At 51.8% G+C, this 13,226-nt stretch overlaps 1 protein-coding gene across 1 annotated transcript in view; it reads right to left on the bottom strand.

The window, feature by feature from the left end:
• Positions 1-2,846: 2,846 nt before the first annotated feature.
• Positions 2,847-13,226, bottom strand: part of LMF1 (lipase maturation factor 1) — a 136,198-nt gene continuing 125,818 nt past the window's right edge. Inside the window, exons 10-11 of the mRNA XM_058816187.1 lie at positions 9,437-9,549; positions 2,847-3,400 (exon numbers count right to left, since the gene is read on the bottom strand). Coding sequence (XP_058672170.1) covers positions 3,226-3,400; positions 9,437-9,549 — 288 coding nt within the window. The 3' untranslated portion in view covers positions 2,847-3,225. The remainder of the gene's footprint in view (positions 3,401-9,436; positions 9,550-13,226) is intronic.

Below are 13,226 nucleotides of genomic sequence, written 5' to 3'. Positions count from 1 at the left end.
AAAAATGTGGTAAAATCTGTGGGAAAATGGGGGAAAATCTGTGGGAAAATAGGACAGGAGTTTGTCCCTCACACAGGGACAATTCCAGAGCTCAGCTTCCTCCTCCTCACCTGCCTGCCTGGAGAACGTGGCCAAGCTGAGGATCTGGGGCTGTGACGTGGCCGCAGCTGAGAGGAGGTGACAGCAACGAGCCCTGCAGTGACAGCACAGCAAAGGGCTTCCAGCATCAAAGAATCCTGATTTGTCTGCAGACTCTGGAGCTGGAATTCCCCTGGGATTAGGGGCACTGGAATGTTCTCCCAGTGAGCAATAGCTGGGCCGCAGGCAGAGCACAGAAGGTGCCTTCCCAAGTTATCTGCCCCTTGCTGTCTGCCCAAGCAACACCCTGAGGAAAGCTGGAAAATGGGATTTTGAATGGCAAGACCCCATCGTGGCTTCAATTTTAACCCCGGGGGGGGGGGGGGGGGAAGAATAAAGCAGGGAGTTGGGAGAATAATTTTTTCATTAAAATCAAAATCGATCCATAATGAAAATAGACTTGGAATGGGAAAAGCTGAGTGCAAATGGAAGCTTTTAAAGATTCTTTTGACTGACAATAACCTGAAGACCCTCCAGGAACTCCAGCCTGGAATAATCAGATTAAATGGAAACTAATACATGATCCTGAAATTCATCCCATGCTGCTCTAAACTTGGAGCAGCTGCATAATTTTGCCTACAGGTTTGTGCCTCCTGCCCAGCAGTTCACAAGGAATTGTTTGGCCAAACTCAATCTACCAGGAAGGAAAAAAACAAAAAAGGCTTTTCCCTTTCATATGTGCTAAAGCAAAGCCAGCTTTTCCAAGCAGCTGGGAGCAGGGAATGGATATGACTGCAGGGATTTCCTATGGGAATTCCCAGCCTGGAGTTTGGCTGCTTTAAAAATCAATGCCTCTGATTTATAAAAGATGCAGGAATAAGGAATTCTCTGGGTTGGTGGGGGTAATTTCTGCATGGACACAAACTCATCTCCAGCAGCTCCTCACCACTGACCCCTCCACATTCCCAAAACACAAAGCAAATTCGGGTTATTAGAGGAATGTTTGAAAATGGAACCTGGGTGGACACTGGGGCTTGGAGCACCCTGGGACAGTGGGAGGTGTCCCTGCCATGGCAGGGGTGGGATGGGATGGGATTTCAGGTCCTTTCCAGCCCCTCTGGAATGTCTGGATGCCCCATCCAGCCTCCTACAGCCCCATCCCTTCGCCATGGGATCATCCCTTGCTGCTGGTTCTTCCCAAATTCCCCAAGCACAAATCATTTCCTCATTCCCTACATCCAGGGGATGAGTTAAACCCCTCTGTCCATTCACATTCACCTTCTGCTCTCCTCAGGAACAGACCTGGATGTGGGATTAAAAAAAAAAAAGGGGAGAATTCCTTCTTTTTTAGGGGGGAAATCAGCTGGGATGAGCTGCATCCACCTCACCACAGCCAGTGGCCAATGGGCAGACATGCAAACCCAGCTGGGCTTGTGAAGGGACCTCATGCTTCCAAATGCTGGAATCTTGAGAAAAAAGGGGGAAAATAACTTCTACCTCAGTTACACTAAGTGTAAACACTTGGGGTACCCCAAGGGTCAGTAAATTCCATGTAGGAAAAGAAAATAAAAAAATTAAAATGGATTATTTCTGATTCAGGAACAGCCCTAGGATGTCTCCAGCCATGGTGGAGCTGGAGCTGCTCAGGATGGACATGGGGTGACCACCTGGCCACGTCCTGCCTGTCTCAGCTCTGGAATTTCCCTGGACCTGACAGAGAACCAGGAAGAGGGAGCGGGATGAGATCGGGTTTGGGATTGGGATGAGCCAGGAAGGGCATCACCCCATGGGGCTCAGCCCAACCCTGCCCTCCAGAACCTCTGCAGAGGCTGGTGGCACCTCAGGGACATCAGAGCTGGCAGGAGCAGCTCCCAGGTGGATTTTCCTCCCCTGGTGCTGCTGTAGAATTTTCCTTTCAGTGCTGAACTCTGGGATAAAAATCCTCTCCACAAAACCCTTCCCAGTGAGCAGATAACTGAATGTGGTTCTGATTTCCTCCCACCTCAGAATAATTGTTCCTTTTCTTTTCTAAATTCTTGTCCCAGGTATACATTTCCAATGGAATCTCCTCCTGCCCCTTTGGATGGGTTTTATCTTCCAGGCACTGCTCTGAAACAGAGTGGGGAGCTTGCATTGAAAAAAGAAAAAGGGGAAAAAAAAGCTTAACAAGCAGCAAACAGGAATGGGAATGCTGGTCTGGGATCCATTATCCCTGACCCAGAGGTTGGAAAGCAAAAGAAATTCATTAAATTGGGGAGGGGGAGGCCAGGGCTGGGGTGCCCAGTGCATGGGGGTGCCCGGGGGGTGTCACTGTCACCCATCCCCTGTCACCCCTCTCCCATCCAGGGCTGCACCCACTGCAGAAGGAGCAGCTTGGATGGAAAATCCACTGAAACCACGAGGAACCCTGAGCAGAGGCACCCTGGAAGCCAGGGGAGAAGGAGAGGGGGAATTCTCCTCTCCCAGCCCTGGATCCCCAGGATGGGGACAGACATTTGGACACAACACCAAATTTTGGATTCTCCCCAAAACACAAGTCAGGACTCACCTCATTGCTCACCTGCCACCCCACTCCCATGGGAGCTGCCTTGTCCCTTGGGCTCCTTTTTTTCCCTTTTTAGCACTTCCAGGAAATACAAAAACCCAGTGAGGCTCCTGCTGGTTATTCAAGGATTGTTTCTTTAATTCCTTTCCAGGAACACGTTCCCAGTGGTGCCCAATTGGTGTATGTGGTTAAAAAGGTGCAAGAGAACATGGAAAAGGGCCATTCCTGTGCCTGCCTGCACAGCCCACACCACCACAGAGATCCCTCCTGGTTTGTTTTCCCATTTTTGGTTCAAACCCACATTCAGCTGCTTTTGGCAGCACCAACACGTCCCCCAAAACCAGTCTTGGTTATTTGCTTGCCTTTTCCCAGTTCCAGAGGAATTCCTGAATGGAGCAGCCTGGCAAAAGAAATCACCCACTGAGGTGAGAAAAAAAAGCAGCTCACAGAGCAAGTGGGCAAATTGGCTGGGAATCTTCTGGAAGAATCTTCTGGAAAAGAGCCGTGAACAAGGACACGGATAAAAACCAGAGATGTTTGGAAGGAGCTGCCCATTCTCCATCTTCCCAGCTGGTCCCTCTTGTCCTGGCCATCCTCTTCCCTCAGCCCTGCACGGGATAAGGCCAATTCCTGTCCTCAAAGAACTTCCTGAGGCCCTGCAGGTTGACGGGGGGGAAATAGGGGCCGATCCTTTTCCGGATCCACCACTTCCCATCGCGGGCGTGCTTCCCCCCGGGCTGGCTGAACTTGTACCTGAAGTGTTCCCCCCGGATCCACCTGTGGGAGACAGAACAGCAGCTCAGGCCTTGCCAGGGCTCCTGGGGAGAGGCTTGGACTGTGGTTTGTTCCTTTGGATTGGTGTTTTGGAGCCTTTCTGAATGGAGAAATCGGCTTGAGGGTGCTCAGGGTGGCTCCGCATCCTGGTACTCCATCCTTCCATCCAATTATCCATCCATCCATCCATCCATCCATCCATCCATCCATCCATCCATCTGTGCATCCATCCATTATCCCTATATCCATCCCTCATTCATCCATTCATCCCTCATTCATCCATTTATCCGTCCATCCTTGGGATGCCCACAGCCAGCAGCAGTGACTTTGGGAAGGCTTTGGGAAGCTCCCAAGCTCCTCTTGATGCCATTCAGGAATCCAGCTGTGCCTCGGGAATGATGCATGAGCAGAGGAGCTTTAACATCCCTTGCTCTGAGCACTCCCCACACCTTTCCGCAGATAAATATGAAATAATGATAATAATAATAATAGTAGTAGCAGGAATAATAAGATTTTTTCCTTTCTCAGAGCCATCCTGGAGTGTTTGTGCCTGGGATATTTGGGAGCAGGGAGTGTGAGCCCCCAGCACGCCCTGCCCAGGCAGCAGCGGCGCGGCTCTGAGCGCATCTGTTCTCCGGCTGCTGCGGGAGCTGACAGCAGAGGAGCTTTGAAAGCAGTGCAGAAAGGAACATTCATCAGTGTCAGGAAACACCCTGGGAGCTGCCCATGCTGCTGGATCCGGGGGGTTTGTCCCCCTTGATGTAGGACATGCTGACAAGGGCCGCAGCGGCGCCCGCGCCGGGAGCATCGCCGGCGTCGCCGGGCGAGTCCATAAAACACCCACAAAATAAAACTGTCAAAGTCGTGTCAGTGCTCATTTAAACCTGCTCTGCTCCACTAGGAAAATACAGACCCTGCTACTGAGCAGGGCACTGCAGCTGGGGGATCCCTGGAGTGCTGGGAAGGTCCTTCCTGCTGCTGAAATAACGAGGGACGGCTCCGATGGGTTTGCCATCAGCGCTAGGCTTTGGGGAGCAGGGCAGGGTGAGGGGATTGGGGAAAGCTGCACCCAGCCCAGGGGTGGCTCCAAGCCCAACAGCTCTGCTCCAGTCCTGCTGGGACCCAGGAGAGCAGCACAGGAAGGATTCTCCTATGAAACCATGGGAATATGGGATGCACAGGGAGGTTTGGAGTCCCCATCCCTGGAGGCGTCCAAGGAATTCCTGGAGGTGGCACTCAGAGCTCTGGGCTGGGGACAAGGTGGGCAGTGGGCACAGGTGGAGCTTGCTGCACCTAAAGGCCTTTTCCAGCCTCAGTGATCTGGGATTCTGTGTCCATCACACCCATCATGTTTTCCAGAGCAGCTGTGGCTGCCCCTGGATCCCTGGCAGTGCCCAAGGCCAGGCTGGGCAGGGCTGGGAGCACCTGGGACAGTGGAAGTGTCCCGGCCATGGCAGGAGTGGCACTGCGTGGGTTTTAAGGTCCCTTCCATCCCAAACCATTCCATGACTCAATGACTCTGACGATGAAGGAAGATAAACAGGCAAAGGGGCCCTGAGTGGAATTTGGGGAGCACAAACCTGCACCTCACCCCCACAAACCCTGCCCTGCAGCTGCTGCCTTCATTCCAGCCTGGCCCATTCCTCACTCCCTCTCTTCACTCTTTCTGAGGCTGGGAAAAGCCAAACAGGGGCTGGAGCTATTCCCACAGGGTTTCCTTTGCAGGAACAAAAAATTCCTGTTAATAACTGAGTGTTACTGAACAGCCTCATCCCTGAGGGTCCAGGGAGCCCCTCCAGGATGATGGGAGATTTCCAATTGCTGCCTGACTGCTTCCTGGAATTGCCAAACCATCTCCACCTCCAATCCCAGATCCACCTCCCAAAAATGCTTCAGAGCTGATTTTATGGGAATCTCCTGCTCCCAGCATCCTCCACCTGCCCCTCTGATGCTTGGAGGTTTTTCCTTCACTGAGTGGCTGCAGAGCACTTCCCAAGCTGGACCCATCTCCAAATATTCCCAAAATAAATGTGAGAAAACCTGGAGCCAGGAGGGAATATTTCCTAGCCAGGCTCAGGATGTAAAAGCTGCAGTGTTTAATACCCACTGGAGCCCCTCATTTCAGGGCTCACAGAGTTTACAAGCTCTGCCAGTGTTTATAACCTGCCTGGGTGCCTCAATCCTGGAATTATGGGGTTTTCCAGCTCCTCCAGTGCTGGTCCTGCTCCCTCTTCCTGGGATTCAGGGAGGGAAGATGCTACAAACTCCCATCCTTCCAGAGTTTGTGAAGTTTTGGGGCTTCCAAAAAATCTCCTGGCAGCTGGAAGGGATCCACAGGTCTTGGAGACTGAGCCTGCAGGAGATTCCCTGATTCCTGCTCTGGAGAAACACCCACAGCTTCTGGAAGGTCAGCAAGGAGCTGCCTGACCTCACCAGCGTGTCCCAGGTACTCAGAGAAGGATGAGAAGCACTTGTGGGGATTTACCGAGCAAACACAGGCTGGCAGCTCCTCCTGGATCCCTGGCACCAGCTCCTGTTAGAAATGGCTTTAAACTGAAGGATTTGCTGGGACATTGGGAAGGAATTCCTCCCTGTGAGGGTGGACAGGCCCTGGCACAGCTCCTCAGGGAAGCTGAGGCTGCTCCACCCTGGAAGTGTCCACGGATGGGGTCTGGTGGATGATATCCCTGCCCATGGCAAGGGCTGGATGGCATTCCAAGGACTCTCCTAGGAGAGGGAAAACCCTCTCTGCTGTGAGAGAACCAAAAGCCTCCTTTGGGCAACTCCTGCTCCAACAGCGGTGCCAGGAGAGCGACAACACCGACAGAGGAGGAGCAACTGAACCACCCGAAAAACCCTTCTGCCACCACCTTTGGGGGCATCCCCAGCAGCCCCTGGCCTCGGGGAGAGGCCAGAACAGCTAAAACTAACCAGAATTATTTTTTACAGCAGTGTTTGCCCTCAGCACATGCCCAGAGCAGCAGCAGCTGCCCCGCAGCACCCTCGGGTATCAGCCCCAGGGGGATGTGTTAAAAATTAGCAGCAATATTGGACTTGCTGGGATGGGGGCCTAAATCTCCCAGACAGCTGTAATTAGTTCCAGAGGGTGCAGCTGTCTCCCTGCAACAGCTGAGGGGTTCCAGGGAAAAAAAACAAAACCAACAACCCAGTGGTGGTTTCTGTTAGAATTAATGGCCTGCCAAGGCAAGGAGGGGTGGGAGAGGGAAAGCAAGCAAGCAAAACATGGGGTGACTTTTTGGGGATTTTTTAGGGGTGTTTTGTGTTGAGGTTCTCTGCTCTGCTGTAAATCAGGTGGTGGGAAGCCCAAATTCATCAAGGTGATATTGCTCCAGCATTGCTGCTCTTGCCCTGGTGGTGGAGGGAGCAGAAATTAATTATCTTGGCCTAAATTGAGGGAATCAGGGCAGTTTTGGGGTTGTTTTTTAGTGCTGCTGATTCTGGTCTGGTCCCACAGAGATGGAATATCCCATGGGCAGCTGATCCTCAAAATCCCCTTGGGAAGAGGCACAGTGGGGTTTTCCTCTGGTTTTTCCTCTCTGGATGGGGTAGGATGGGTGAGACAACACCAAGGGCAGAGAAAACTGAGTGGAAAAAAAAACCCCAAAAACTGTCTCCAGATGGATCCAAGACTGGAATTCACCCTGCCCTGGATGAGAGATCCCATGGCCACCAGATTTCCCAGCCTGGGGGAAATCCTGCCAGCTTGGGATGAGCTCTGCCTTCCCTGAAATACTGAGGGTTTTTTTCCCCCAAAGAAAACCCCTTAAACTTCCCTTCAGGGCTGTGGGATTTAATTCTGGTAATCGCTGAGGGATTCTTTTCCACCTCATCCCAGTGAGGCCTGGATTTTGCAGGAATTCCCAGTCCCTGCCTGCTCTCAGCACTGCCCCAGAGTCACCTTTATCTCTTTGGGGAAGGTTCAAACCCCAAATTGGCTTCTACAAAACGCAAATACAACCAAGCTCTTCCCATGGCTTGGGCTGATTCCACACATCCCAGCCCAGATAGCAACTCCAGTCACTTTTAAATGGGAAATAAAATAAAATCCCATAAAAAAGGATCCCAAATGCCCCATTCCCCTGTGCTCCAAAGCATCCAAAGGGAAGCTCCCTCACAAACACCACCACTGCAAATCCAGCTCTTCACACCCATGGTGGGGCTTTTCCAACGAAGTGCTACTTTAATTGGAATAAAAATCCTGAAGTGACCATGATTTAATATCAGAGACACCAAACAGACCCCAAAACCTGGGTTTTTTTTTCCCCTCCTGTGGGCTAAATCTGATTTTTGTTTCCTTTGATTGTCGCAGCCTTTCCCATGGTGTGTTCAACACTTTGAATTTCTCAGCCCAAGCCCTCCTGCTCAGATTTATGAGGGCTGGGCTTTTATGAACTATCCACTGCCCCAGAATATTTGGGAAATCCGCATTCCCCAAACATCACCAGCCTCGAGGTCCAAGCTTCCCACTCAGCCAGGCCCTCAACAATGCCCTCATTTTTAATCAGTCACCTGTTTCTCATTTGAAGTTTATCACACTTGAAAAAATACTATAATTTCTTGAGTTGTAAAGAACCCTCCAAACTTTGGTCTCCGAAATTTCATTTCGAAGGCATTAACTCATTCTGAAAGTCCCTTGGCTATTGAAGGTGTAGAATTTCCATTAGCAGAACAAACCCCGTGGAGGATGGAGTGCAAGGTTCTTATGGAAAACAGCCCCTTCCCCTAATTATTTAGTCTAGCAGGGAATGAAAATAATTAAGTCTCAGAACTCCCTTTGGAGTGGAGGGAGGGGGGAATAAGGGTAGGAAAATTAGGAGTTTTTTCCACCCAGCTACTGTGGTGGGAATGGAGGGATCCCTAAGGTTGGGCAGCAAATTTTCCCCTCAATTCTGGATAAAAGTGCAGGATCAGGGAATTACATGGTCAGGGATGGTTCGGGATGGAAGGGAGGTTAAAAATCATCCAGTACCATTGCGCCAGGCCACAGAGGGCAGGATTATGGGATTTTGGGAAGGAATTCCTCCCTGGGAGGGTGGCACAGATTCCCAGAGCAGCTGTGGCTGCCCCTGGATCCCTGGAATTGTCCAAGGCCAGCCTGGATGGGGCTTGGAGCACCCTGGGATGGTGGAAGGTGTTGGAGCTAGAACTGGATGAGCTTTAAGCTCCTTCCCAACCCAAACCATTCCAGGATTTGGGGATTTTTACCATCTTGGGCTTTTCAAAGCATCTCAGAGGAACCATTTTGGTAAAAGTGGGAAGTTTTCTGTGCCTCAGCTGGAGAAAGAGTCTCTCTCCTGAGGAGCTTTGGGGATGCAGTGCCCTAAAGCTGGAAAACATCATTGGGATCCAAGGGGAATTTCATTCCACACAGAGCCCTGGACCTGCATCCCTGTTTGCAGTGCATCCTCAGAGCCTCAAATGGAAAACATTAGCAGCAGCATAACATGGCTTGAGTTGATCCAAAATGCCCCAAAAATGTTTTCTCAGCTAAATATAACTCCATCAACAAAACAGATGCTTTTGGGACAAAATTCCTTTTGTGTAAAACCTCAGAGTTTTCCTCTGTGCCTTTCCCTGGCTGATGTTGGCTTTGTCTCTTCCTTGAAAACACAAACAATTCCAAGAGCAGTGTCCACAAACTCAGTAATTCCTGCAGGGCTGTTTTGCCTTTGAAACACCTCAGGAGGTCCATGGAAATGGTGGGGTTTGACAAAGAGAACGTGGCAAAAGCCCCAGAGCTGAGGGGCAGGAAACCACAGCAGGAGGGACCATTCCTGGCCAGGAGCAGCAGCAGCACCGAGCCCTGCATGGATCTGCTGGGAATGGGCTCATCCCAAGGCTCCCTGTGGCCCTTCCAGGAGGGAAATGAGGTGCTGGCAGCACTGTGGTGTCCATCAAAGCCACCCTAAATCCCACCCCAAATCCCACCAAACACAAACCCCAACAGGAGCCTCCTGTGCACATCCAGGATGGGAACAAAGTGGATCAAGTTCTCCCTTGGGATAACTCCAGGCTCACCTTGGAGGGTCTCTGCCTGCAAAGGGGTTTGTGGCCAGCAGGGACAAGGTCTCCTCCTCCTGGGCCAGCAGCTTCCCGGCCAGGTGGATGATCCATTCGTTCTGCTCGTAGGTCTTGGGAAGGAAGGAGAAATGGAAATGTCAGGAGCTGCTGGGTTATTCCTGGATTAAAGATGGCCTTGGGGAGGGATTTTGGTGGATTTGGGTGGGAAATGGTGAATTTACCAGTGTTTCAGCACATGTCCCATGGGATCCTTGAGGTCCACACAGAGACTGGCACCCTCAGGGAGCAGGGAGAGCTTCCCTGGGTTTGTCTCATCTGCCAATTCTGCCCCCAAAATATTTGATTTAAATCACTGATTTAGCAGCAAACCCCAGAGGGGAACCATAACAGCACATTTTCTATGGATAACCCATCCACCCTTTTAACCCAGATTGCTTTCCCCTAGGAGAAGGGTTTGGGTTGGCTCCCTTGTGTTATCCAAAGGAAAATAAAGAAAGTGGCTTCTCTATTCCCAGTTCCTGTCTCCTCTACTTCCTGCTGTGTGATCCATCCCCTTTAAACTCCTTCCTCCCAGAGCCCCTTCTGGAGCAGCACAGTGGCAGAGTTTGACTGAATCCAGCTCATCCTGAGGAAGCAGGGATTGGTCTGGATGATCCTTATGGATCCCTTCCAGCTCCAGACATTCCCTGATTGTGTGATTTCCCTCCCTGCAGGAATCCTGCTCTCCTTCAGCCTGCCTAGCAGCATTTCCCCACGGTGATTTTCTGAGATTTTCTGCTTTTTTCTGGGTGGATTCTGGAGCGCAGGCAGTAGGGGACACTGTGGGAAAGGGAAAGGCAGGAGCTGTACCTGCAGGGCTCTCAGCCAGCCCAGCCCCGAGGCAGAGCTGTGCCAGAGCTCCCTCCCCTCCTGGCCCACTTTGTTATTGCTGTCACCAAGGGAAACGGGAGAGAAACCGTGGAAAACACCCCGGCCCATCGGGGCAGCTCTACCTCGCGGGGTTTCTGACCCCAGCTCATCACGATGGAGAGGAAAACCACAGATATTTCAGCCAAAAAACCTTCTCACAGTGATGGCTCTGCCCCTCCTGCTTCCGTCCTGCTCCTTCCATCTGCTCTCATCCATCAGGGGTGGATGATGGGGGATGGGGATGGAAGATGGGGACCGGGAGGGATGATGGACCAAAAGGTGCCACAGCAGGGATCAAACACCACAAGCGACACCTTCAGCATTCTGAGATGTCCCAGTGCTGTGGATGATGTTAAACATCATCTCCAGGAGAGCCTGGGAGGTTTGGGAGCTCCTGTGTGCCAGCTGGGAAGCAGCAGCAGGAGGATGTGAACAGGAACCACCAGAGATCCCCAGCTGGAGCTGGAGGAGGCCCCCAAACCCTGCAAGCCTGACTGGGAACCAGGAGGCTCCAGGAAGGTGGGATCGGCTCCCGTGGCCTCCAAACTGTTAATTAGCAGCTCTGTGCTCAGCAGAGTTGGACTTCTGGTCTGTAAAGTGTTTTTCTTGTAAAATTTACAACATGTCTGGCCCCAGTGAAGTCTGCGGTGAGAAATTTCCAGGCGGTGCAGCCCCCACCCCCCTGCCCGGGCTGTGCTAACGACCCTGCTCAACTCATTACCTGCAAAGTGATAGCCTGGAAAAGGGGGGGAAAGAGTGCAGGGGATGCCCTGGAAAAGGGGGAAAAGAGTGCAGGAGATGCCCTGGAAAAGGGGGGACAAAAAGAGTCCAGGAGATCTGGGCTGCACCCAGGGAAAAGTCACCATGAGGAGTTCCTCTCTCTGTGGATCTAGTGCAATCCAGATGGATCTGCATGGTCACCATAGAGGGATCTGAGTGTGCAACACAGAGCCTGAACCACCCAGGGCATTCATGACAGGAGAAAAAAGAATCCAGGATAGAGGCACACAGTGATGGGAGGTGGGCTGGCCTGTTTTGGGGTCAGATTTAGGGTTGGGATCTTCAATGAACAGGAGAAGCAGCCGGGACTGATCCGGCACAGCAATGATCCCTGGGCTGCTCCATCTCCATCCATCCATCCGTCCATCCATCCATCCATCCATCCATGGACCACACCTCCCTCAGCTGCTCCTGCCCTCCCTGGGGCCGCAGAGCCTGGGCTGGATCCATACTGGGCTTACTGGGAGCCAGTGAGTGCACAGCCATGCAGGGAGCACCATCCCTGTCCTGAGCACTCCTGGGGAGCTGCAGCCCCCCGGGGCAGGGACACACTTCCCTTGGACATCTGTGGAGAGTTTTCACTCTGTTCTAGCACAGAAAGCCATGCAGGGAGCTGAGCACACACCAAGCCCATGGCCAACCCCAGCAGAGCCAAAGCCTGTCTGCGTTCATGGACACCCTGTGCAGATCCATGGGGATGTCAGGGGCAGCTCTCCAGCCAGATGAGCTGGGACCAGCACCCAGAACCTCCAAAAATCCTGTTTCAGGTACAACAGAGGAGACTAACCAAGAACTTGGGGCACTTTTTTGCTAAGCTTTGAATTCCTGATAGGTTTCAGCCTCAGGCAGACACTTCCCTCCATCTTTCCATGCCAGTCTCACCCCAAATGCCACTTGGGGAAGGGGTTTGCTCCTTGTCCCAGCCACACCTGAGGAGCTGAGCATCACTGCCCATCTCCCCAGGGGCTGCTGCAGCTGCTGGCCCTCCCTGACCTCCCCACCCCGACACCTTCCCAGGGAATAAACACAATGTTCTCACCTTGAACAATCTCACCTCAATGTTCTCCTGGTGTCCAGGAGAGTTTAATAATGCACGGAACTGAAACCCACAGCTCTGCTAAGGAGCCAGAGCAAAGCAGCCACAGTAGCAACCAAACTCTGCTGATAACAAAGCCAAGGGAACGTTATCATCCCAAAAAAAACCCCCAAAAAACTCCGGGAGCTACAGGGAACATGTTCCCAACTGAAATAATAATAATAAGGAGGCTTTTCCTTGAGCTTTAATTGGTCATTTAATGAAAAAGGGCTGGGGATTAGTGTGGTGTTTTATGGAATCTCGGGGCTGGCACGGGCACAGGAGGAGGTCAGGATGAGATGCACATGTGGGAACAGCTGGAGACTTGGCACAGGAGCCCAGGGTTATTATTTCACGTGGTTGGGAGCCCTGAGGGCTTTCAGGTCGGAGTCAGTGGCTGCCAGAGGGGCAGGGCAGGTTCCACTTCCCCTGCTGGGGTTGAGGGGCTGTCTGTGTGTCACAGCTGAGCCACCAGGAATTCCACCATGGAATTCCACCATCCTGGGCATTCCCACCCCATAGCCACCCTGCTGTAGTTAAACACCTCCAGCATTGCTGTTTAGGGAGTGGGAGCTGTCAGGAGGGATAATCCCTGTCAGAAAGGAGCTCACAGCTAATGGCACCCTTTGTTTTATGGAATTCCAGCTCACCATCACTTGTTCCCATCCTGCTGTCCAAGGAAGGTCCCTTCCATCATCTCCAATAACTCCATGGAATGGTTTGGGCTGGAAGGGACCCCAAAACCCATCCAGTGCTGCCCCTGCCATGGGGAGACACCTTCCACTAAAGGAAGGGAAAGGGAAAGGAAAGGGGAAAGGAAAGGGGAAAGGAAAGAAGGAAAGGAAAAAAAGGAAGGAAAAAAAGGAAGGAAAAAAAGGAAGGAAAAAAAGGAAGGAAAAAAAAGGAAGGAAAAAAAGGAAGGAAAAAAAGGAAGGAAAAAAAGGAAGGAAAAAAAGGAAGGAAAAAAAGGAAGGAAAAAAAGGAAGGAAAAAAAGGAAGGAAAAAAAGGAAGGAAAAAAAGGA

The sequence above is a fragment of the Ammospiza caudacuta genome, chromosome 17 (genome assembly GCF_027887145.1).
Source record: "Ammospiza caudacuta isolate bAmmCau1 chromosome 17, bAmmCau1.pri, whole genome shotgun sequence".
NCBI classification, from domain to species: Eukaryota; Metazoa; Chordata; class Aves; order Passeriformes; family Passerellidae; genus Ammospiza; species Ammospiza caudacuta.
The sequence above is the reverse complement of the archived record's forward strand: the minus strand, read 5'-3'. Positions and strand labels throughout refer to the sequence as shown.